We start from the raw sequence: 24,632 nt of genomic DNA, 5'->3' as shown, positions 1-24,632 counted from the left end.
ATAGCATGACACCCGGGCGTGCACTGAAGACGGGATGGCACCTGCGACTAGATGGACAAGCAGAAGCGGTGCTGCTACTTTTGTCATGGATTTGCTGTCGAAAAAAGGCTCATATGACCACTTTCGTTTGCACGCTTCGGGAGCTTGCAGGCAGAGGGGCCACCGAGTGGCAAGATAAGAACAAAAACAAAGTCCTAGCTGAGCCAGTGCCCAAGGACAAGCGGTGGACCTAACGTATTTGCAACTCGAGGCGTTTGACATGGGGCTTTGTATGACACTTGTCTGTTGGCAGAAGTACCGGTTGTACATTTTCTAGGAAATTTCTTGCAACCATCGAGTTGCTAATGGTAGAGGGTGTGAAGTTTTCCTCCGAGCTCAATTGGTTCCACAAATATTGAGGGACATAATTGCCCGGTGCTGGGAGGTAAACAAGAAACGACAGGGAGACACGATAGGAAACAGGGGTGAGTGCTGTAATGCACTGCTAGTCGTTGCAAGCTCGATCATTATTCGACCTCGTAGGGGGGTATTGAGGATGGGCCAGGTCTAAACCAACCGGGGAAGCTTGCGAGCGTCTTGAAGCAAGCAGAGGGTGGGGGACAAAGCCAGTCGATAAAGTTGGTTCATATCGGAGCCCGTATTTGCTCTCGAAAGCCCCCCTTTCCCCATGCACCCTCTCTTGCTATGTCTTGCGCTGCATATGCCTTGTTACTGGTCAGCGGAAGGCCGTCCAAGTGGAGAATGCTGTCAAGAGGAACGCTGCTCTTAAGCAGAGGTGTGGAGGCATGTTGTCCGTATGCAGTACTCGACTCTAGTGCAAGCTTGAACACACGGATGGAAAGAGTCAAAAGCCATCACGTCATCCTTTCTGGGATGCAGTCCCTTCAGGGCTATATATTGTTGCATAGAGATATGAGCGATTGTCTGTACCAGCAGTCCGACTGTCTGGGTTTCCACAAGTGGGTTTGAGAATGTTAGATGGGATGGGAACCTTATCTTTATGAGCCTCCGTAATACCTTGTGCTAACCCTTGTAGTGCCGGCACCGTGGGCTAACGGTGATTGTAAAGAAGCGTCACTTGCGGACTCCCTGTCGCGTGGAGAGGGTCTTAGCATGCAGCGCCGTTATTGTGTTGTATCGCTTGCTTCGGCCCAGCACCGCAAGCCACTAACGTGTCGTTGACTAGGTCAAAGAACCAGGTAGCAAGGGAACACGGCGCTGTGTCCTGCACTCTGCACGGGTAAAATCCGACTGCAAGCCCATTAACCAATCTGCATCTTGGAACTAAAGGATGCAAGGGGGCTGTCTCTGTCCCGGAAGAGAAGTACAGTACAAGCGCCGCAGTTCTGGGGAGCTTTTATTTTTTTCAGAAATCGTATCTCCTGCTGCGTCAAGGTTGGATAAAATTTACTTACCAGCTGTGTTCGTGTCTTCTCTTAGCTTTCCGTATATTGTGCCTCTCGCTTAAAAGTCGGTAGTATTGTGTTTTGGAGATAAGTCTTGTTCGCGGGCGAAGGAAGAAGTAAACGAAAAAGGTTGGGCAGCCTCTCGGAGCAGCCCCTATTCATCCCATAATAGTCCAGGAAAGAGCCACCCACTATGTCAAGGCAAGATATATGTGCCTCGTGCTGAATTTTACCATCGTGCCTGCCCTACAGAGTAATTTTCTGCGCCGCAGTGTGCTAATTTGCACCTTTCACCTGCTGTAAGGATGTCTGCTATGGTTACTGTGGGCTGGATTGACCTTATTGTTATTCTTTCCGTTCCTGGCCCGCCATAGTTCGTTCCTGCCAAACACTTTGTCTTCCCCCCACCACTAACACGGGAAAGAGCGACGGCTGTCTCCCCTCCCCTAGAACCCCAAACAGGAAATAGTGCTCCGCAACTGAGCTGAAAGCCACTCACTCTTTCCTCCAAACACAGACGACATCATTGAAAAGCAAAACCTCAGCTTCATTTATTTCCTGCTCGAATTTCGCCTCATTTCTTCCTCTCCACATCCCATCATATTCCCGCCATCTGGGCCCGGGTTGTTGTCTTCTTGTTGCGAGTTTTGTGTCGCATTTCTCACAATGCCCACCTCTCTTCACATCGAATGCTTCATTGGCCCCTTGACATCGCACACGCTTCGGATCATTCGCTCACATTCTTCGTTTTCACCTCTTCCTTTACCCTTGCCACGAAGCACAGCCGTGCATCTACCCGTGTGACACGCCGAAGAAGCCCAACATCAACATCTCGCCGGCCCCTCCTCCCTACCTGTTCTGTTTGCATCTAATTTGCCTCGGGCAACACAGTCCTCTCGTTGGCTGACCTGTCCTTGTTTCTTTTTCGATACCTCGTATGTGGTTTCCTATGTATGAGTTCTCTGCTTCAGAAATCATATATCACATTTTCTTCGTCATCAGGTGTCACCCCATGAGCGGTCTAGACGAATGTTGTCTTCTTACAGTCCCGTCTCTCGTTTGCATCACCTCCCTCTTCACTTTCTCGCTCTTTTCTCTGCGTCTCTCTGCGCTCCTGCATTTTCCTCCTTTCCCTCAACCTTCTCTAGCACCTCTACGCCGTTTGTGCTTTCTCGCGTTTGTTCGGATTTCCTCTTTCAGACCCTAGCACACGACTGTGTGACCCAGAGGTTCCGATAACTCCTCGGAAGACCCTAGACGTCCACGTCGAGGTGCATCCGTCGCCGTTCCTGGGTCATTTGTCACACTTCCCTTTTCCACGTCTTCTGGCCCATTCTCCCCTCCTGTCTTGTTTTTTCGACTTTCTGTGCGTTTCCCGTGGCGTTTTCCATTTTTCGTGTAGTGATCCAATTGCGTTTCTCTTCCCCTGGTGCTCGTTCTAGACCTGTTTTGGACCAACTCCCACATACCACGGGAAGCCGCCGTCCGTACGGGACCAACAAGGCGAGACATCCCTTCTGTGGTGTTCTACGGAGTACACGAGCTCTACTACTACAGCATTCGCCGAACATAATCGATCACGTTCACAAAACAACAGAGTGCCTTTGCTAATAGCTATTGTCTTTCCAGATATTGCAAATTTATCTCGTTTGATGTCTTGTTTCATGACGGTTCTGGTTGGTTTCTGTGCCAAATCAAGAGAGACAGTCTCCAAGGCTGGCTCCATCTTGGTTGACATGAACGCACACTGCTTGCTATTCATCCTGTGTCGTATTGCTGTCCTTTCTATCCTTTTCCTCTCATAAATATTGAAGGCTGACGCAGAAAACATGCTTGCTACCAAATCCTGTTCCCTTTATTGTCTACTGTTCCCACGCTTCTGTTATGCATAGGCCCCTCTCTGATTAAACCCTCTGTTATCTATTTATTTTAGGGGATCACTTGTTTCTTTTTTCTCTCCTCCTCCTTCTGGTGATTAGGCCGCAGTTGCCACACCGCCTATCCCGGCAGACAGAGCGTGATGGGAAGACAAACAAACAACACCAACGCCGCTGAACCACATCAATAGTATTCCGTCTACGCACAGTCTCTCGTCATCTAAGGTTGATGTTCTGTTGTCAATCAAGTATCTCCTAGTACGGTCATCCTTTATCAACGATATCTTAGTTCGACCACCATACTTCTCGACTTTCACTTGTTCTGTCCCACACTCTGAGCATCCGTCAAGTTGCTCGTCACGTAATTCGTTATTTACCGTGCGGCATCCGTACTCTTCCTTTCAACGTCCAGTTGGTGAGTTTATTTTTCCAATATCTGCCCCTCCTCCCCGTTGGTCATTCCCTTCTCCACTACCGAAATATCATATATCTACTTGTGGTCCCCTCACTCGCGAGTTGGGTAAATATTCTTCGGCCTTTCTTTCTTTTCTTTTTGCTCAAACTCTGCATCTCTCTGCATTCCTTCTCCAGTATTCTTTTACCTTCTTTTTTTACCCTGCTGACGATAAAAGAGCATATATACGGGTACGCCATTTCTACTCTCTTCAGAAAACAAATCCAATACAAAATCTTGCACCTTTCTCATTATGGCTGTGACCCCTGGCCAGTATAAACACAGTAACACCAACGGCTGGGTATTTCAGCCAGATGGGCACGGTGGAGGCGCGTTCACTCTGAGCCTCGGTTTAGAGAACATGGGATACACGATTCCCCTTCAGCCGGACCAAGTCGCCATCGTCAACCAAGCGTCTGGTCACGACGACGTAGTGCCCCCGGACGGATCCTCCTTGCCGCAGAATACTGCGGTAGACACCTCTGCCACATCTGCATCGAACAACAACATAAGCAACACCAGCAGCATGCCAATCAGCACTAACGCACCGGCTGCCACAACTGGCACGACTTCGTATACCATCCCGAATACGGCTTGGTCTTCGTCGCCAACATCGACATCTACAATGGCCAACTCGGCCAACCCAGCCACCACTTCTTGGTCTACCACCACCACTCTCTCGTCTGCAGTTGCCCCCCAGGTCGAACCTAAGTGGACTGATCCTGCCAAGTCCATTGACATGAAAACGAACGCATACGCCGGCGCCTTTGGTCCAGACAGCAGCTTCGAGGATGCCGCTTATCCTGAGCGCCGCCGGAAGCAGTCTAACCTACAAGACGGTGCTTGGAATGCCACTGTTGAAACAGGCGAACGGTCCGACTCCGCCATGTGGATTGATGAAACGAAAAGCACGCCGGCGGCGCCCACTGCACTCGTGGCACCCGCTTCCTTTGCCTTTCCCACGCCCACACAGATGAGCATGAGCACTGCGAATATGGGCGGTGCACCTATGGCGGCACCCATGGCGGCACCCATGGCGGCACCCATGGCAGCACCGACAATGCAGACATTTTTCGACCAGTTTCCCATAGTACAGCCTATGAATGACTCGTCACCAACCACGTCGTCCTCCACTGAGGTAACGGACATTACGGACGTGTCCTCGGGTCAGATGCACATGTCTCCACGCTTTTCATCTGGTGGCTTGGTGGAGGCGCCCGCTGCGGTCACGACTACAAGCTCAGACACTATGAACTTCACTCCCAGTGACATCACCATGTACGGATCGCTCATGGGCCACAGTGACCTGCAGGCTTATCTGCCTCCGGCAACTGCGGAGACGGCAGCCTTTGGTGCAGTACCGAGCAATATGCCCTTTGTGGGTGCCCAAGATTCCAGCGTCCTTCAGGCAGCACAATGGAACATCCCCTTTACTGTTGCACCCGCCACGAACGTCTTTGCACCCGCCACGACGCAGCCGACAATGGATCCAACCATGAATATGTCCATGGACATGGCATTCGCCAGTGCAGCGGCGAACCCCACGCCAGCATTGGTGGGTGCAGGGCATATTGGTAATGTCGGCTACGCGCCTGTGCCACAAATTGAGCCAAACTCGCACGGTAATTACGTCCCCTTTGTTCAGCAGCCCAACATGCTACAGGCACCCGCCCAGTGTGCTCCGACATCATTTGAGAGCAGTTCTGTGAACTTTCCGTGGCTGCCGGTGGCAGAGATTACGACCGTGCCCTTTCCACCTCCACTTCCTTTTGATCCTGTCGGGCCTCTCCACCCCCAGGTCCCCGTGACTCCTCAGACTCCCCAGGTTCCCAAGGCTCCCCAGGCTTCCCAGGCTTCCCAAGCTCCCCAGAGTCCCCAGGTACACAAAACCAAACCCAAGCCCAAACCCAAATCACAGCAGCCTCGACGAGTTTCTATAGTGCTTGAAGATCCCAAACCGAGCTCCAGTACGTCTGAGTCTCGCGTCGGCCAAGCCAAACGTCCACAATCCCGCCGCGTCTCGCAGTCTTCTGGGACTGTACATCCTGTGTCTGGTATTAATCGCCGGAAATCTATTCCTCCTCCTCCTCTTTTCAATGCCGTCCCCGCACCCCAGAAAAATGCTGTGCCTAGCACTGGGATCAAATTCCTGCCTCCTGTCTCTGTCCACGTGCAAACTCCGACCTCGTCGTCTCCCCAGAAGCACACTCGAGTGGTCGAGGTCGAGGGCGATGAGTCGTCTCCATTAAAGCGTGCCAAACAACAGCCATCACTCAAGGCCCAGGCATCGCCGCAGCAGACACAAACTCAACATCAAAATCAGGAGAGAGAGAAAGAGACGGAGATCTGTTACGACCTGGATGCCAATGATCAGTACGATGCCCGGATCCCTCGCTTTCCCACGGGGCCCGGTCAAGTACCGCCAACCCTCGGCCGGCCATGCGTTATTCCCACACCTGTTGGCGAGGTTCTTATCCCCTGTTTCAACGTCTACGCGGCAGAGGTGATTGCCAACTCTGACGCTACCACAACGTCCGAATATATCTTGAAAATGTCCCAAGGCCTAACTGAGCACTCCCGCCGCAACAAACAACCGCTCTCGGTCGAGAGCGAGATGGCCCGCATAGCTAAAGCGCAGAAACGGGGCGAGGCCATTGCCAAGGCCCGGGCCAAGGCCGAGGCGAGAGGTAAGGCTCAGGTTCCCCAAGTGAACGAGTCTGTAGCGACGCAAGCAACAGACGCTCAATCTTCCATGGCTCAGGACCACGCTCCATCTCCTTCTGAGCGGACCACCATTTCCCAGTCGCTGCATGGCCAGCCCAATCAGCCAATGAGCACCGCAGAGCTCAATGTTGGCCAGAATGGTACCTTTCCCATGTTTATTGTGGTGAGTCTATCTCCGCAACTAGTAACACGTATTGAACGATACTTGCGTCGACATGTTACTGACATCCTCTACAGGGGCCACAAGCAGTTCATGCGGCACCTGGCCCGCCAAATAGGCCGGCCCCTACTACTGCCAATATGGCCGGTAGTGTGGACGTTGGCACATCAGCGGCTCAGTCGTTCTCACGTCCTGTGTCCCGTGTTCCGCTGCCTGCCACTGCGATGACAGTCCGGCCACAGCTTCCTATCGGCCGAAAACCTCGTACACGGGCCTCGACCAGATTATCCACCTTGCCCAGCATTACTGGACGTGAAGCCAATGCCAGCACCGGCGCGTAGACTGGTGCTACCGAGTGAACTGTAGTGGCAGGTGAGATGCCTGGTGCATCTTTACCATTGTTTTCTTTATATTTTCCGTGTTACTTGCCCGATTCCTTATTGTTCGTCACCCCTTTTACCTGTCTCTTTTTCCTGTTTTTGTGGTTCTCTTAATTGGTTCTGTTCCAGTCTTTGCACTCTCTGTTTTGTTTTAGTGGTTTATTTTCTTTGTTCTTGCTCGCCGTTTTCCTTTTATTCTTTGTTTTCTCTGATTTTAGTATAATGCGTAACGGGTAGCTTATGATTTTCGCTATAAATAAAATATAATTTCGCTGGTCGACTCATGCTCTCCTATGTATCATAGACCATGTCTAGTTTCATACGCCTCTGTGAGGTGTTCCGCTACACAACTCATCTTCGAATGAACAAAAACATCCCGGTGTTTCCCCAGAGGCAACATAACTCAGAAAGGGTAGGCGCAGAAATCGATGCTGTCTGCAATTAAGAAACTCACAGGGCAAAGTCCTGTCCGACCAACTCACGAAGCTTCCTAAGCAAGCGTTGTACAGAGTTTAAAGTGCAGGACGGGATCGGGACGAGCTTGCAAATATACCAGTCTGGGGAACACCAGAGCACTCTATCTCGTTCGTATTCGTCGTGCGTCACTCGCCAACCGACCTCTCACAAAGCGGCAATGCCTGCCAACAGACTTGGCGAGGCGTTCTTTGTCTTTAGCAGATGCTTTGTATGGATTGATTTTCTGATGATATTAAACGACCCGTACATGTAGGGGCCTTCATGTGACGTCGTTGTGTTTGCTTGCACAGCATCCAACATGCTCTGAGCAAAGACCACCCAATACAACGCACCACTCTATGCAAAACCCTCATCTTCCCACACTCCTCACCACTGGTCGGTCAGCTTCCTCTTTCCCGCCAACATAGCACCACAGCAGTGCTACATTGGTCACTTTAGAAGCAAGCTCAAACGGCAACTTTAAGCGACCTTGTCCTTGTTGTGGTAGTTGACCTTTTCGTTCCAGCTAAACGGGAGAGTTAGTGTCAGTTCATATGGTCATCTGTCGTTCTCGTACCGTCGTCTCGACTGCTCGTCTGGTCGCTTCCTCGCCTCTGGTCTCTCGTCTTTCCACTTGTCTTCCCAACTCAATACTTACAACAAAGTCTTGTCACCATCACCCCACACGAAGTTCTTGGTGCGGATGTTCTGGTATGGGTACTCGGTGCGCTCCTCCAGAGGGGGGAGGTGCTCCCAGTGCTCCCAGTGCTCCTTATACAGGAGATAGGCGTTGTAGCCCGACGCGGCCAGGGCAGGGATGGCGACGCTGTTTTCCGGTGGTTAGCAATGGTTAAAGAAATGTGGAAGTGATATGTGAACGGTCGAGCGGCGGGATTGGTCGAAATTATCGTGAGCGCAGCACGAAATAAATGCAGCGGTTTGTCGGCGAGGGACACGTCGGTGGGATCCATATTGTTCGCAAACGATCCGCGATTCGATCACTCGGATGGTTGGACGGCTCGTTATCGGCAGGGCGGGTGACGGAGAGGGCAAGGTTGACGGCAAGGATGTAGGATATAAAGGGAGCTTACAAGATGGAGATATTCTTCCACAGGTCTAGGTATACGGTTAGCGATGCTGTGCCATTGACGTGCGCTCTTCCAGCAACAGAAGACACCCCTATTCATGCATCATGGGCCATTGCAACAGGGCTACTCACTGGTCGTCTGGGCGGCGTGCTCCTTGACGGCGCGGCGCTCGCGAACGAACGCGTTCTCGCCGGCAGCACCGGTGGTCGGCGTCGAGTACATGCGACGGGCAGCCGGGCCCGCGCGGCGGGCGATGGCAGCGCGGAGCATTGTGAATGCGATTGATACAGAGGAGTGGCGATGTGGTGTTACGTTGGGTCGTGGTTCGTTGCTGGTGAGGCAATCTTCAATGGACGAGGACGGTAAGCAGGTCAAGAGCGAAAAACCACCGGCTCTCGGGAGACGAAGCTTTTCCCGCAAAAGCACCACACTCAAGCGTACGCCAAATCAGGCCACTCCCAATACCGCGCCCCACCAACTGTACTGCGTTGTGATTGGCCAACTGACCAAGTCTTGCTCCGTACCGGAAAAACACTCGGTCCGCTCCAGCCATGGGCATCTGAAATAACGTCACTTACGCTTGGATGGGCCACTCTTGCCTGTTTTGGGACCGCTGGGCATTACGCCTTTGTTTTGCACAAGTGACCATTCAGGCGCCACCTGACGACCCATCACCAGCGCACTGGTGCTCCCTGAAGGAGCCATCCCTCAGGCGCTGTCATCAGCGTGCCCCTCTCGCGTGCCTTGATCGACATCTTTCGCAGCACCTGCCTTGTCCTGCGTTTTGCTTGACAGGTTCGTTCCTGCCGCGTGAGTCTTCTTCCGTGCCTTGCACTTGCTATTCTAGCTCTCTAGTAACTCCGTTTTGACTTCTTTTCTGCATCGTCTTGATCTTCTGATCTTCCTTTTCTTTGTCTTCTTCTTATTCTTGTCTTTCTCCCCATTTCACGTCGTAGGCTTTATGTTGCGACCCTCAGCATCCGCCCTCTCGTGCTTCTCCACGGCTGTTAGCGGGCTGTTGGTCCCCGAGATCCCACCTGTTGTCGTCTCATATTGTCTCGCCACTTTCCATATATTTGTTTTCTTTTATCTTCTTCCCTCTTGTTGCATTTTCAGCCCACTCGAATTCAGCGTGTCGTCCGACGCATATTTCCACTTGGCGGCCTTCCTTCGCCCCCGTTGGCAACGCGCGTTTTAGTCTGATAGCGCCTGCTGCGACCGGATATCTTGGCAAAATTGCTGCGCGGTGGTTCGCTTGCGTGCGTTGCCCAAGAGCCTCGTCCGCCTCGACGCCTCCTTTGATCGATATTCTCCACCGCCATCCTCCATCACCCACGTCTTATCGTCACCTTGTGCTTGTACATTTCGGCAGCGTTCAACGCCGCACCGGCCTCTTCCGTTCCTTTTCTCGTCGTCTCTCAAACAAGCCCTCGTCCAACCGACGTTTTCCGTCCAACGGCCGATGTTTTCGTGCTGCCGTTGCATGCCCTCTGCAGCGACTTAATATCGGGCTCCCGTCTTGTGCAACCGTCTGCCTCCCCAACCTCTCTTGCGAAGCGACAAACATCCTTGCCCTGTACGACAATTTCCGCAGCCGGAACCGTCCTTTTCCCCTCGCCTCTCACCGACTCGCCCTCTGTCTCCGACATCACATATCGCCACCGCTTTCCTCTCCCGTCACGCTTGCTGCCTTGTCCTGCTGTGTCGCAGCACATTTGTGTACAGCTTCTTGCATCTTGAGGTACCACGGCCAACCAGCGAGCCGCCCAGACGGATCCGTGCATGGGCATTGCCCACAGTACGACCGCAATCGAACACCTGCAGATACGGAGGGGAGGGACTGCAGCGCTGGTCTGCTTTCGTCGCTGCTCGGTGTTGGGCATCTCCCCGGCCTGACTTGAGTCTCGCTGTGTCGTGGGCGCCGCTCTAACGACGCCCATACATCGCTCACCGACATCCTTCCACCAGCTGCAGCACGGCCGGGCTTGACCAAGCCTGGGATGGTCGTACCTCGTGTTCGCTTTCGCTGCGCACCATAGAGTAAGTCGGAAACATCAAGGGAAACGAGAATGGCGAGGGGCAGGCACGACGTACCAGATGAGGGGTCGGACAGAGCCTGCATACGATTTCACTCTGTACCCCGTGGTCTATATCTGGGCCTCTGTTCTCCTGTATCTTGTGTGCTTGTGTTCTGGTCCCGCTTCCTTGTCGGCCCTGCTTTCCTGCCAGTGATTCCTTGAGTGTTGATTTTGATCTACCTACTAACACACTGTTGCTAGATTTCTGCGGCGCCTTATTGCCTCGTCTTTCACACCTACCTTGTGCATCTCGTGGCTTTACTTAGCCAGACTTTCAAACCGATCTTGATCTGTTCTCAAAACACTTCAGCGACACCAGTTGCGCATTCGACAACATTTTTCATTAGCCTCGTGTTGCGTATACGCACCCTTACACTAAGCCGTTTTTTCGTTCTTGCTTTTACTTTATACCCCAGATACGCTCTTTTTTTATTTTACTTGTCCTATTCGTTTTTGCGGATATCGCTTCACCATGGCGCTTCTTGTTCGCACCCTTTCTGCGCTGGCCGCGAGCACGGTGACAGTGTTTGTCATTGTCCGCGCCATAGCTGCCGACAGCTATCCCGTGCCCCCTCGAAATCACCGACCTCACATCTCCAGCGTCCCTGGTTTTCAGCTGTTCCCACCGAATGCTGCCATCTCTCTCACCGAGGATAACAGCACGTTCTTCCCGGCCCGGCCAGCCACCTTCGGCCCCGAGCTGCCAGAAGACGGCCTTAGCGCAGCGCTGTGGATCGGTGCGGGCTTTGGTGAAGACGGCGTCGAGCCCCAGGGCGAACTCGGTTGCAGTGACGTCCCTGGCTGGGATGGTAAGCGTGCCGCCGATGGTAACCCTGTCTTGCCTGCCGACGGCTTCTTTGACGACGGCACGGACAATTACCTGGAAGACTACTCCTCGGGAACGTACTTCCGCAACCTCCACAAGACCGTCCATGCCAAGGCGGGCGTCACGACCGGGGGTCGTGACGGCAGCCGCAAGGCCGCCGACGGCATCACCGCAGTCGGTGACGATGTCGATGTTGAAGTTGAGACTAGTGCTGCTGCAGCTGTCAATGCTGCTGGTGTCAAAGGCGACTCAGCGCCGACAGCTTCCGACTTTACTGCGGGTGCTGAGCCCTATGGCTCAGGCGGATCACGCAAAGATGTGTCCTGGAAGGACCCGAGCCGGCATGGCAAAGCAGCCAGCAAGGTGCCGCATCACAGTGATATTCAGTCTCTGCAGGAAGGAGCTGAGATTGCCGGAAAGATTGTGCTCCTTAGGAGGGGCGGCTGTGGGTTTCTGGCCAAAGTCATGTGGGCCCAACGGCGCGGTGCCGTCGGCGTGATTGTGGGCGACGACCGCAAAGGCGGGCCTCTCATCCAGATGTACGCCAGTGGGGACACCTCGTTTGTCACCATTCCGTCCGTGTTCACAGCACACACCACGGCCCATTTGTTGACAGCGCTGGTTGAAGCCGTGCAAGACGACGAGACGGGCCTTAAGAAAGCTCCTGGCATTGAAACCAAGACCAAGACCAAGACAACGACAACAGCGCCCGCGCCCGAAAAGACGGATGCTGCTGACGACAGTTGGTTCTGGAAGACCCGGCCGCGGGAGTGGGTGCTTGACGAGTACATTCCCACGTCCACGTCGACCGGCACTGGTGCCGACCCCACATCCACAGGCTCTCCCGGCAAGGGCAACGGAAAGGTGCTCTTTGTGACCATTGCACCCACACGGAGCACCCTTCCCCTCCTTGACACGCTGCTGGTTGTCATTGCCAGCCCCCTCCTGGCCATCATCGTCATTACGGGTATTTTGATCTTCATCCGTACCCACTACCGGTACCGCGCATGGCGCGCCCCCAAGGCCGTCGTCGAGCAGCTGCCTGTCCACATCTACGTGCCGCCGGGCGCAGCACCACCGGCCCCGATCGCCGTGCCTCTCGGCTCTGCCGTTGCTAGCCCACTCTCCTCGCCGGCTCGCTCACCTAGCCCGCCGACACTGGAGCCTACACTGACGACTCCGCTCTTACAGCGGCCTCGTTCGCGCACGACGACAGGCGTGCCAGGCGATGAGCGCCGTGTAACCGTGACCCTTCCCCCGGCCGAACCACACCCGCCGTCCCGGTATTTCCAGGTCGAGTGTGTGGTGTGCCTGGAAGATTATGTGGCCGGCGACCGCGTGATGAGCCTACCTTGTGGCCACGAGTTCCACGAATCTTGCATGTATGTATTTGATTTTGATTGCCCCTGCCTGATTGCTCGATATGCTTCTTTCGCCGTGCTGCTCATGCTGACATGTTCTAGCACCCCTTGGTTAACTACACGCCGGCGTACCTGTCCTATCTGCAAGGGCGATGTCGTGCGTGCAACGGCTGGCGAATCAGCATAGACAAGATGTGCCACATAGTCCGTGACACGCGCTCTGCACAACGACGCTTTCATTTTCTTGTCGTCTTTTTTTTTCTTTTTGATAATCTTTTTGCATGGACCATTTGACAGCACAGCCGGTACTGTACAGCTTGATTCCACGACATCGAGCCGTGGCTATGATTAATTATTTGTGGGATGTTTTTTTGTTTGGGGGAAATGGGTTTCTATTGTTCCGTATTTGACGATTTTCTGCCTAATGTCATCCATCAGTCATCAGACACTACGCACGGATTGGAGTACCTTTATTTTGTTATGTCATGTGTACTTTGGCCCTTCCCGCCGTTTCATTTCCTCCTTGGTTAACGTCTTATTATCAGCTCTCATGGCGTTGGAATTTTCAACTTTGGTTTATATTTTGTTCTTCAGCGTAGTCGTTTAGGCTGACTACGTCCAATAAATACAAAACACTTCTCAGCAGCAATTGAGCGTCTCCGTACCGACGACTATTCTCTCATAGTAGATGCAACGTATGGTTTATGGTAATTTTCAGGTTTTATTATATTTAAGGAGATAAATCCGTTTTTTTTTTTTTTTTTTTTTTTTTTTTTAAAGAATTGTTTTATGTATTTACTTTCAACTTTTTTAAAAGAAGATAAAAACAAGTGCATAACGGTATGTCCTTTCATTTGAATTATTGTAGTGTACAATGGTTCTACTTTGTTTCTACTTCTGGCCGGTCCGGTCGCCAGTCGCGGCACCAGACAAACGTGGTGCATTGCCACGCCGTGCCCTTTTCGCGCTTGCCCAGCGGACCCGGCGGCCGGGCACACATGTAGAACGAGCGCCCGCTGTTGACGCCGGCCTTTTTGGTCACAAATGTCTTGCAGGGCTCGCCGTGCTCGCACAACGGCGTCTGGCGCTGGCCGAGGCCCAGCCGCGACCACGACGCCTTGGCCGCGTCGAGGCTGCGGAAGGCGGCGTCGACTTCTTCGGCCGTCATCCACATGTTGTCGTCATCGTTGGCGACGGCGGTGGTGGCCGCTTCGTCGAGAGCAGAGTTGACTGCTTCTGCTTCTGTTTTCGGCGTGGCCGGCACAGCTGATTGGTTCGGGTCCCCTTTCTCTTTCTCTGTCTCTTTCTCATTCTCCTTCTGTTTGTTGTTGGCAGGCCGTGCGGTGAGAAACATATTCATGGACATTTGGATGCCCGAGGACGCCGGGGCGGACGTCTTGGCCTTTTTGGCCGGCCGGCCGGAAACAGAAGAAGACGACCGAACGGACGATGTGTTTGAGCCGCCGGTTCCACTCTGGGACTGTGACAGACTGCGACGTGTCGTGCCTGTCGGGAGAAGAGACGGAGTCGACGACTGTGATGGAGGTAGGTTTGCTTTGGGCTTCGGAGTTGACGACAGCAGCGATATGGCATCCCCAGAGTCCCCGGAGCCCCTGGAGCCATTCGTGTTATCTCCATCATTCCTTTGCTCGCGACTATTGACAACGCCAGAGTGACCACCCCAAAACGACCGGATTCGGCTTGGCTTGGATTCTGACAAGCTGCTCTCCCAAGCTGGCGGTCTTCCCATCCCGTCTTCAGAGGGAAGATCTGTCGAGTGAGAAGGCTCGTCATATCCGCGGCCAGCCGACGTCTCGCTCACATGTCCACGTTGGCTTTCGTCAGCAGCGACGTCGTCCGTCTCGGAGAGAGGCCGACTCGGCAGGGATGGCGAGACGACTGCGGATAATGTGTTTTTGTTGTTCGCATGAAGGGGAGGTGGCCGTGATCCTCGGTCGTCGCCGCGTGCTTCTGTTATGTCGCTCGGCTGCTGCGTAGAGTCTGCTGGCCCTGCAACGGATTCAGGTTTCTCGTCTTCGTCCTCCCCCTCCTCCTCCGCCGTCACGGCCACATCGTCGTCCTCAATCGTCCCCGCACCGCCATCTTCGTCGTCGGATTCGACAAGCTCGACAGCTTCTGCTTTGAGGATCGCGGGGAGCTCGGGGGCAGACGACTGCACCCCTGCGGGACCTTTTCTAGCACTGCCATTCTTTTGTGACGGATGAACGGACGACTTTGTATCTTGCGTAGCACTGGTAACCGAAGCAGTAGCGGGGGGTTTGGGTGCCTTTTGGAACATGCTCGCAATGTGTCTTCGATTGGAAAACTGCGGCATGCGACGAGCGGACTGTGGGAAACGCGTTTTCAGCAGCGCAGTGTCCTCGTCTGGTGGCAGCACATTCTGGCCGCCGACGAACCGACTAGGCGGGTTGAGATAGTCGAGACTGTAGGTTTTTCGTTTTGTGTGTGGGTCGTCCTCTTTCTCTTCACCACGGTCCTCGATTGCCGTCTGCAGCACAGCGTAGACCGGGCAGTGATCCGAGCCAAGGAGGTGCGGCTGTATGTCTGCTTCTTGCACGAGCTGCATGACCTTGGGGCTGCACATGATGAGGTCAATGCGCGACCCAAAGTTGGCCGGCCGGTGATTTTTGCGCGTGTCCCAGCAGGTAAACATACCCGTCCGCTCGGGATGCAGTTCGCGGCATGTATCGTAGAGCACAGGCGGACGCCGCGTCTCCACCGCCTCGTCGATAAAGGGCGTGCCGGTGTCGGAGACGGTACGGCTGTTGAACAGCAGCTGGCTCAGCAGTTTGGGCGCCCGCATGGTCATGTAGTTTTCGTCAAACTCTAGAGCCTCCGAGAGCATCTTGTGCCCCTGGTGGCCCCATATGCCGGCTGTGTCCAGCTGGTCGCGCATGATGTTCAGGTCACCGCACAAGACGACGTTTTTCCCGGCGGCAGCCAGGTTGCGGATGCGCACATCGAGGGCGAGCAAAAAGGTGTTGCGGTAGCCCGTGCGTTCGTGGTTGCGGCGTGCTGGGCAGTAGACGTTGATGAGGACGAAGAGAGGGAATTCGAGGATGAGGCACCGGCCTTCCGAGTCGATGACGTCGCGGCCCACGGCGGCCCTGCGCAGTTGTCTATCGGTCGGGTAGCCGCCAATCTGTTTGTCCGGTTGCGCGTCGACATACCGCGTCTGTGTGCCGGGGATCTTGAGGACGCCCGTGACGCCCTCCTCCACCCGCAGCGGAACGCACTTGCTGTCGCGGGTGTAGACGGCCACGCCCGAGTAGCCTTCATAGCATCTGTCAGTAAGATCCGTGCGTCGGAGCGGAAAGGAAAGGTACGATCGGGAAAGGGCGGTTGTATCGCACCTGTGAGGGTGTGCGGGAAGCTGTAGAATGTGTCCCAGCCGTCGACAAACACGAGATCGTCGGTCAAGCTCGCTTTGGGTGTCTTGACCTCCTGGAAACAGACAATGTCCGCCTCGAGGATGTCAAACATGGCCTGGGCCTGTCAGCATAAGGTCTGTGGTGCGGCTGTCGTAATATGAAGAGGCCAGCCAAAAGTGAGCGTGATATCAAGTCGAAGGCGATCGGACGGAGGCACAGTCGGTCATTCGGCTTGCTGTTTTGTTTCGTACCTTGAGGCTTCGGTCCTTGTTCCATGGCGAGTACTTGAACGGATTTCGAATGCCATTGACTGGGGAAAAGGCGTTAGCGGCCGCAAAGTCTAAGCAATGGGAACAACGACACCCAGCAACAGCCGTGAACCATACCATTCCATGTGACGATGCGCACCGTCATCTGCAGGTGCCGGTTAGCCGATGCGGCAGTTCACTCATGGTCCGCAGACCACACTATGGGGTAAGAGTCGTGTCCACGAGAGGGAACTCTGCTTCCCCCGGACCCCGTAAACAAAGCGGACACGGGGACAAACGTGCCTTGGCAGCATCGCATGGCAGCAGAGGCGTTACAGACAGCGGCCAGCTGGAGAGTAGACGGCGATGGGCGGCGAGGGCGGTTTCGAAGACACCATCGAGACTAGACGAGGCGGGCGTGGCCCGCAGTCTCTGGGGCTTGACGGTAACTGGTGGCCGTAGTATGTGTCTGTTTTACGTGTGTTGAGGCTTCGGGCAGTCGGTGAGATCAACAGTCGTGAACGTGTATATAAAGCAGCTACCGGAGCTCGCCGAGAAGGTGGCGAGCATTCATGGTCAGGGAATGACGTTGCGCGACTCAGACTTGATCCCCTTGCCGCGAAGTCACGTGCCAAATTTTGGGTCGTTCTCCCAAACAGACCATAAGCTGACCCCAGATCCATGCACACGTGATTTACGTCATCTCATCTGTCGACTTCATTTCACCCGGTTGTGAGAATGAGCGGCAAGACGGACGGCACGTAGGGCGGCCCAGATGGGCAGCAAACTCCACAAGCAAAACGCACTCCGCGCAGGCCAACATGGACTCGGATCCCAAAGAAGTAATACGAGATGGGACTGATAAAAAAGGACCTAGAACCCGGTTGGCAAGCCAAGGGAGAAGCGTTTTTCGACGAGTTGCGGATCCGATCGACCGTCTACGGCGTACGCTGCAGGCTCCTTGTTATCATGTGGTTGTGCATGTGGCCATTGCACTCCGCCTGTGGAGGGTGGCAGGTATGGGCCGTGACTGGTTGGGAGCCATTGGGACGGGAGTTTGTCTTGCAATTGGCCGCCGAAGATGCTTTGAACAGCGAGGAATACTGCTAAAGGATCTTGAGTGACTCCGTAATCTTAAACATGAATTAATATCAAGTGAGATGAGAAGACAGATGGACAAACAATACGCCCTTTTCTGCCCACCTTTCTCACCCCTCGGTGGATCAAACTGGCATAATACGACATGTGTTGTATTTCGTACAAAAGGGAACCAATATCCAAGACACGAAGTGGAGAAAGGCAACAGGACAACGACATTCACCTTGAAACTGAATGCTCATAACTTTGCAGAACAACCCCATAGAAAACTTCAAAAGCTTTGCGACTCTGTCAACTGTGTCCATTTTGTGTTCAAACTCGTCAAAGCACCCAAATTCCAAACCTTTAGCCATCATAATTCAAATGCTTGAAACACCTAGACACCAGACACCCAGACATTCAGACACCCTCAAATACATGACCCGGTAGTGTTGGAAACGACCCTGTGCATCCCGAGTCCGGTACTTACAAGACTTATACAAGCAAAGCAACCCAAGCCATAGGCGCGAAAAATACAAGAAAATAACACCCGCTCAGCAAATCAAAGTCATACCCTCAAGGCGCCCATTCCGCTGTCATCGAACGACAATTCACCACGGAGAGCACCAAAGTCATAAAAAGTAAGTATCCCAACGGCAAATAAGCACAATCATCATAAGCAGTGGACAACCAATTTCATCCGTTTCTCATCAAGCCCGGAAAACACGCCAATAAAACAGACAAATCAGCAAAAGTGACTACAAAAAACAGTCAGCGAATAGTAAGCGTCGCCATGGCCGCATAAGCGAAAGAAAATAACCCCCAAAAACGCAAGAAAAGGACGTCAGTCGAGCAGGAACCGAAACGACGGCATCTCGACGGCCTCACACATTCATCGCGCGGAACAGCACGGCCGCCACATTGCGCGCCATGTCCGACTTTTTGCCCAGGTACCACAGCGCCTGGATGCACTCCTCGCAGTGGCGCAGGCTTGCCCGGCAGGCCGCGCCTTCGTGGCCCAGCAGGTCCGCCTCCCGGAGGTGGACGGTGGCGGCCTTGGAAAAGGCGCGGATCAGCAGAATGGTCCACGGCTCTGTCAAGATGGTGCCCTCGCGCACGGCATGGTGGAAGTCGGGCATGCTCGGGTCCGCGTCGGCGTTGGGCATCAGCGGCGTGGCGACGCGGGCGACGTCGGCGAGCTGCAGAGCGCTGGAGCGGCGGATGCTGGCCACGGTGTGGGCCTGTTCCCGCATCGCCCGCGACGCCGCCAAGCCGAGGCGGTTGTCGTCCACCACGGCCATGACGTCGGCCAGCATGAGCGCGGCGAGGTGCCAGTGGGCCAGGATGCACACGAACCAGCCGCGGATGCGCGTGGGCACCGTGGGGTAGTGCTGGATCAGCTCGCGGTAGAAGGCGCCGTACGTGAGGTTCCAGTAGCGGTAGATCATGAGCGTCTCGCTGATGAGCTCCTCGATGGGCTGGCCCTTGGTGAGGTACGGCTTGCGCAGCATGTTCTGCAGGTAGAGCACCTGGCGGTACAGCAGCACCTTGACCGGCGCCGCGCGCGTGATGATGCTCGCCGCGTCGTCGTACGCACAGGGATAGTGGTACGGCGAGTGCGACATGCGCTCCGGGTCGTCCTGGATGAACAGGTCGATGCGCCACCGGTTGTTCTTCTTGCCCGGCTTGCTGCTGGCCGCCATATTGGCCGGGTCGGTTCCGTCGCCGTCCTTGCCTTTTCCGCTGCCGTTGCTGTACATGGCGTTCCGGATGTCCTCCATACCAATGTTGCTGCCGTCGCCGTTTTCACCAGTACCACCAGGACCGCCCGTCTCATCTGGACGAACCTCCTTGTTGGGGAACATTATGTCGTGCTCGGCAGCCTCGTGTTGGCTCTCATCGTCGGCCAGGACCACGGGGCGCTCCGTCATCGACGCGGAGATGGTGTCGAACATGACGGCCAGCCAGAAGAGCAGGCCGACGGTTTGGCTTTCCTCGGAGCCAAGGTAGGGCGACGACGTGTCGGTGACGTCGCGCGTGTAGCGGCCGTTGCGTCTGTCGTTCTTGGGCATGCTGCCGGGCGGCTGCTCGCCCAAGAAACCCAGCTCGTGGTTGTCAAACTTGAACTTGAGCGCGTGCATCTTGCGGGCGGCGCGCTCGATGAAAATGGGCGGTCCGTCCTTGTCGATGATCTCGTTCAGCTTGTCGAGGATGGCCTCCCGACGGCGGCGGGCCTCCGCGCCACTGTCGTTGGCGACATCGTCGTCGTCGTCGCCGGCCGACAGCGGGCCGTTGCCATACTGGGCGTTGCTGGTGGTGATCTCGAGCTCGGCGAATTCATACTCGTCCCAGGGACGCTGGGTCATGCTGAAGATGAGCTCGGCACAGACGACACGGTACGACTCGATGTCGGCGCATTCCTGCAAGGCCATGCGGGCCTGCTGCCACAGGGAGCGCTGGATGCTGCGATCAAACTCCTCGGTGGTGGCGTAGTTCATCGTGGCGAAGCCGGCCGCATAGGTCTCGCGCTGGCGCTGGCTGCCCTGGGCCCATTGGGTGGCAAAGGCCATGATGACGAGGTGCAGGGCCTTTTGGCTGGCTTGGTTCTGCGCGGCGGTCAGGCGCATGATGCCCACCTGCTGCGCGAGCTTGTCGAGCTTGGTGACGCGGCGGTAGATACGATTGGACCATTTGGGACCAAACTGCTGTTTGTAGTTGGCCTGCGGTGCCCAGGTCCGGCGGCCGCCGACAGCCATTGTGGGAATGTCGCCGTTGGCGGAGTCGTTGGCGAGCGACCTGACGGGCTTTTGCTTGGGTGGGCGGGCCCAGACGTTGTACGGACACGTCTCCTCGGTGATCCAGCAGGTGAGATTGTGCTCGAGCACATCGTGGTAGATCTGCAGCAGGTTCTCGGAGATGCTGTGGTTGTTCATGCGCGTGGCCAGCATAAACTCGACTTGGTTGGGTGTGGGCGACACCAGGGAGTATGAGGACACACGACGCATGCCGACCTCGCCGTATTGCGGCTGGGCAAAGGACGAGCCGTGCTGGATGGAGTAGCCGTCGTTGATGACAGACGACGACGCACCGTCCTCCTCCTCGCCATTGACCGAGGAGAAGACCTCGGGCGGTGACAGGTCGAGCATGGCCTGGCTGGTGGTGGCATTGAGGTTTGTCTGGCCTGGTATCACACCCCATAGCGCTGTGGGATCCGGCGTCACCATGTTGTGGAACGCAGGCCGTGAGACAAGCTCTGTTGTGGTCGCAGGCATGCCGTTGAAGGGCAGACCAATCAGGCCAGCGGTACCGTCCGTGCTCACACCGGCGTCAAAGCCAATCGTCGATACGTTGACGTCGTTGGTGAAGTTGTGATGTTGTTGCGGGTGATGCGGGTGATGCGGATGATGTGTGTTAGGGAGTGGTACAAAGGGGTCCAGAGGATTCGTCAAGGCCTGGAACGGTGACGGCTGGGCGGTACTCCAGAATGCCGACATATCGACGTTGGCCGTCGTTGTCGTCAGTGGAACGGAAGACGGCATACCGCTGATATCGCCGATTTCGGATGTTGTGCGCAGAGTCGACGTCGATGACTGCGGAGGCGAGGGGAAGATGGATGCTGATGGCAGTCCCGTCGGCAGTGCTGCTGAGGAGGCCGGCGGCGCCGAAGCGAATGTGGCAGCCGCGGCAGTATGTGGTTGTGCTTGCTGTGAGTCCGTTGCACGATGCCGCTTCTTCTGGCGGAGCTCGACGGTGCGGGTGGCCGCCGCGGATTGTGAGGCCTGCAGCTGTGAGCGCGCCCAGTTCAGGGTGCAGTGCTTGCTGGTCTTAAGGCAGTACGAGCATGGACGGTACTCTGTCTCTGGCATCGATGCGCCATTAGCTGTTGGTGTTGGGTTAGGCTTGGACGACAGGGGAACAAGATTACAACAATATTCAGTGAGGAGGGCCGAGGAGCCATATCACGACACTTACCATTCGAACCCTGGCCGAGCAATGCATCGCCCTTGTCGGAGTCGGCGAGCAGGCTGCGGCGTACGGACTCACGGAGGGAGGGGGCGTCGCACGCCCGCTTGGCCTTGCGGCACTGATCACAGGAATGGTTTTGGCGTCTCATGCCTGCGGCGGCTGGGACGAGAAACGGATCCGATAAGGACGGGAACGAAGCGCCGGGATGCGACGCAGGTGGGTCAAGAAGCCAAGAACGGAGGCGTGTGACGTGCGAGGCGTATTGGCTCTGGGATCACACGACAAGATGATTAGGTAATCGTTGTCGTCGTCGTCTGCCGCTGAGCTGTGATTATTGTTGTGCTCTCGTAACGTCGTATTGTTGCTGCCGTGCTCCGGAGAAAAGACTGCAGCGACGTCCTCTCGCAGTGGAGCGGGCCGGGTAGTGATGCGACAGGCAATGGGCAGTGCCTGGTTTTCTCGTAGCTCAGTCCTTGTCGTCGTTGTGATGTGCGGCTCGTTGGTAGCCGAGGGCCACGCACAGTACGGTTGGTTGCGCAAGATGTAAAGTTGGTGGTGCGTGTTTTGGCGCCGTTGGATCAAAAGTCAACAACGCGAATGGTGACAGGCGAGAAAGTCAGGAGCGGAAGAGGAGCTGAGACTGGCAGGGCAGGCGCAAAGGGAGAGCAAGACAGCGAGACAGACTGGAGGCGAGGCCAAAGGTGCCAAAGGTGCCAAAGGCAGGAGCCAGCGGGTCTGGCGACAAGTCGTCCTGAGAGTGAAAGAGCGAAGGAAAGACCTAGCTCGCCTAGGTAGGTGCTAGTGGGCAGCAAGCCAGGGCAGAGTACGAGAGGCCTGGCCGAGTCTAACTATTGGAGTATCCGGTGCGCCGAGAACCTCCACTTCCCCGCATTTATACTGAGCTAAACAGGGCCAGGCCGATCTTACATCGAAAGCTTTGGGCATTGAAAACAATTGAGCCAGCAGATTGGCTCTGGGGTGACGACGCGGAAAGGATGGGAAACGTACGGAGAGCGATCGATCCCACGGCCGTTGCAAGCGAGGCTGTTGTGGCGGTGAGCCGGCGACAGAGAACGGTCCAAAGCGGCTGAACATCGCCCCATGGAATAGCACGTCATGGAATATGCATCCGACGATGGATGGGACGACGGCGATCGGAGTATCTGGAGACGGAGCACAGCATTGTAGACGTCCAAACTGACGAACAGACCATGGCGGAAGGAGGGAGAGTGGGCGTTTCCCTAGGATACCGGCGGTGACGCCTTCATGTTTGCGGCATCACTGGCAGACGATGCTGCCTTCTTTTTCCTGCGTCATGCATGTCGACAAAGACTGGTTTCGGCAGCAAGCGAAAGGGGGAGAAGTAGCAATGCCCAGAGGCACTTGTTCTCTGAGCTTCTTCCCGTTCTGGGCCTGGCTATCAGCGATGTCCCCTGTCACCTCCTTGTCGTCGCTTCTTCATTTTGTCGCGTTACTCGCTTTCGACAGGATTAGCTCCTCGGCCGCCCTCCTCCTCCACCACCACCTCTAATCTGTACAATATGTCGAACTTCATCGCACGGTGCCCATCATCTCCAGTTTCGTACGCCACCCCCCGGCCTCTGCAGACAATAGTGGCGCCTAAAGGTTCAGCCGCAGTGGCAACAACCAGACCTACCAAGCAAAAAGAAATAAAACGGCGAGTCACATTAAGGGAAGACGAACATACGGTGAGCTTCCAGAGAAAAGCCAACAGGAGAGCCTCTACGACGTTACGTCCTACTGTTTCGACCGAGCATCATGGAGGGCAGCAGACCGCACGGAGTGCATGCCATGGATCGTATCTGGCGAGTCGGATAGCTTCCAACGGGCGGCCTTTTCGGGCACAGGCATTTAGTCTACACGTGACCTTGAAGATCGATGGACATGGATCGAGGATGCTTTGGAGGAAGATGGTATGCCCCCGCAAAATAATGAATTACAGGCGTCGGACAATTTGGCCGTTATTCTTTGGCGGTTTGAGATAGAATAGCAGGCCTATGAAAGGAGTGGCTGCTGAGGGGCGGCGACGCTGACACGATGTGATTATTTCCTCCGTAATACAACCTGTCAGGACAAATATGCAAAGAAGAAGGAAAGCACTCGCAAAATGGGGTGACCAAAAGTTGAAAACCGGTGAAAATGCACACATCGATCAACAAATTCCATCGAGACCTTTGCATTTCTGGCCACCTTGACCAACATGGGCGACAACGTGTCCGGCAAGAAGTACGAGCCGTGTGCTGGGCCGGGGGCATTCCTGCGTATGTCAGTGAATCCGTGCCGCACTCGACGACATGGGCGGTTTCGAAGTGGTGATGCACTAAGCCCTGGGATGAAAATGAATATGTAAACAATAGGGGGGATATGATATGCAGAAAAAAAAAAGCTGTATTTTTCCAATCTGTGATTTACGCCTTTTATGCAAAACCTGCACTGCTCCCTTTGACTAATGCCATGGGCCTTTTGAATTGATGTTGACGTCTTCACATGAGATGATGAGACTTGTTGAGAGATTGACTTATCTTGTACACGCGATCCACACAGTTATGTAAATCTGAAGGAGCACGGTATTAAGTAATTTAGTGAAACTCTATCATGTGACCAGATACCAATAGTCCTTCTCATAACGTTAAGACGCCGGGATACGTTCTCGCGAACAAGCGCGTTACCAACTTTTAGAATACATCTCACCTTGGCCTTGTCTCTTCTCGACCCTGTCCCTTATGGCCCATTAACAAAGCAGGTGGGAGACAATCTGACCTTGTTGACCTTGTTGGAGGCCGACCTGGCGGGCTAACGGTGGCTAATGTTCTGTGCATACAGGTGTTTTTAAGATGCCCTCTACGCTTAGAGTTCTACTCCATATCTCTTCGAAAAGCGACCACTATTGCAAAGCATGGGATGAAATTAAGAACGATGAGAAAAGTGAAGTCGTTACGGCAGCAGTGCAGGCGCTGATCAAATGTCGTGCCGTGGACAGTGATAACGAGAGGATACAACCTCGGGTCATGGCAATCAACAGGTGGCCCCGATTTATCCACATCGTCTTTGACCTCTTCTATGACACGTACGATTCCAAGGCAGGAGATCAGTTGGAGAAAAATAGGTTGCCGGTCTA

At 54.8% G+C, this 24,632-nt stretch overlaps 5 protein-coding genes across 5 annotated transcripts; 2 read left to right on the top strand and 3 right to left on the bottom strand.

Annotated features, from left to right (window-relative positions):
* Nucleotides 1-3,990: 3,990 nt before the first annotated feature.
* SPBR_04640 (uncharacterized protein) lies at nt 3,991-6,962 on the top strand (the record flags this gene model as incomplete). Its single annotated transcript, XM_040762917.1, has 6 exons — nt 3,991-4,021; nt 4,094-4,156; nt 4,214-4,859; nt 5,004-5,616; nt 5,938-6,624; nt 6,699-6,962. The coding sequence occupies 6 exons, from the start codon at nt 3,991-3,993 to the stop codon at nt 6,960-6,962; spliced, it is 2,304 nt and encodes a 767-aa protein (XP_040615495.1).
* Nucleotides 6,963-7,937: 975 nt separating this feature from the next.
* SPBR_05223 (cytochrome c oxidase subunit 6a) lies at nt 7,938-8,815 on the bottom strand (the record flags this gene model as incomplete). The annotated part of the gene is made up of 4 exons (XM_040763500.1): nt 7,938-7,983; nt 8,116-8,283; nt 8,549-8,573; nt 8,677-8,815. The coding sequence occupies 4 exons, from the start codon at nt 8,813-8,815 to the stop codon at nt 7,938-7,940; spliced, it is 378 nt and encodes a 125-aa protein (XP_040615494.1).
* A 2,280-nt stretch (nt 8,816-11,095) lies between these two features.
* On the top strand, nt 11,096-13,162 carry SPBR_04771 (PA domain containing protein; the record flags this gene model as incomplete). The annotated part of the gene is made up of 2 exons (XM_040763048.1): nt 11,096-12,831; nt 13,108-13,162. 2 exons carry the CDS (start codon nt 11,096-11,098, stop codon nt 13,160-13,162), a joined length of 1,791 nt encoding a protein of 596 aa, XP_040615493.1.
* A 528-nt stretch (nt 13,163-13,690) lies between these two features.
* Nucleotides 13,691-16,616, bottom strand: SPBR_04646 (DNA lyase; the record flags this gene model as incomplete). Its single annotated transcript, XM_040762923.1, has 4 exons — nt 13,691-16,104; nt 16,185-16,317; nt 16,454-16,512; nt 16,589-16,616. The coding sequence occupies 4 exons, from the start codon at nt 16,614-16,616 to the stop codon at nt 13,691-13,693; spliced, it is 2,634 nt and encodes an 877-aa protein (XP_040615492.1).
* A 1,795-nt stretch (nt 16,617-18,411) lies between these two features.
* Nucleotides 18,412-21,641, bottom strand: SPBR_04612 (c6 zinc finger domain containing protein; the record flags this gene model as incomplete). The annotated part of the gene is made up of 2 exons (XM_040762889.1): nt 18,412-21,407; nt 21,500-21,641. The coding sequence occupies 2 exons, from the start codon at nt 21,639-21,641 to the stop codon at nt 18,412-18,414; spliced, it is 3,138 nt and encodes a 1,045-aa protein (XP_040615491.1).
* Nucleotides 21,642-24,632: the final 2,991 nt, after the last annotated feature.

This window comes from Sporothrix brasiliensis, assembly GCF_000820605.1.
Source record: "Sporothrix brasiliensis 5110 chromosome Unknown Cont21, whole genome shotgun sequence".
Taxonomy (NCBI): domain Eukaryota; kingdom Fungi; phylum Ascomycota; class Sordariomycetes; order Ophiostomatales; family Ophiostomataceae; genus Sporothrix; species Sporothrix brasiliensis.
Note: the sequence above shows the minus strand (reverse complement) of the source record. Positions and strands in the feature narration are given on the sequence as shown.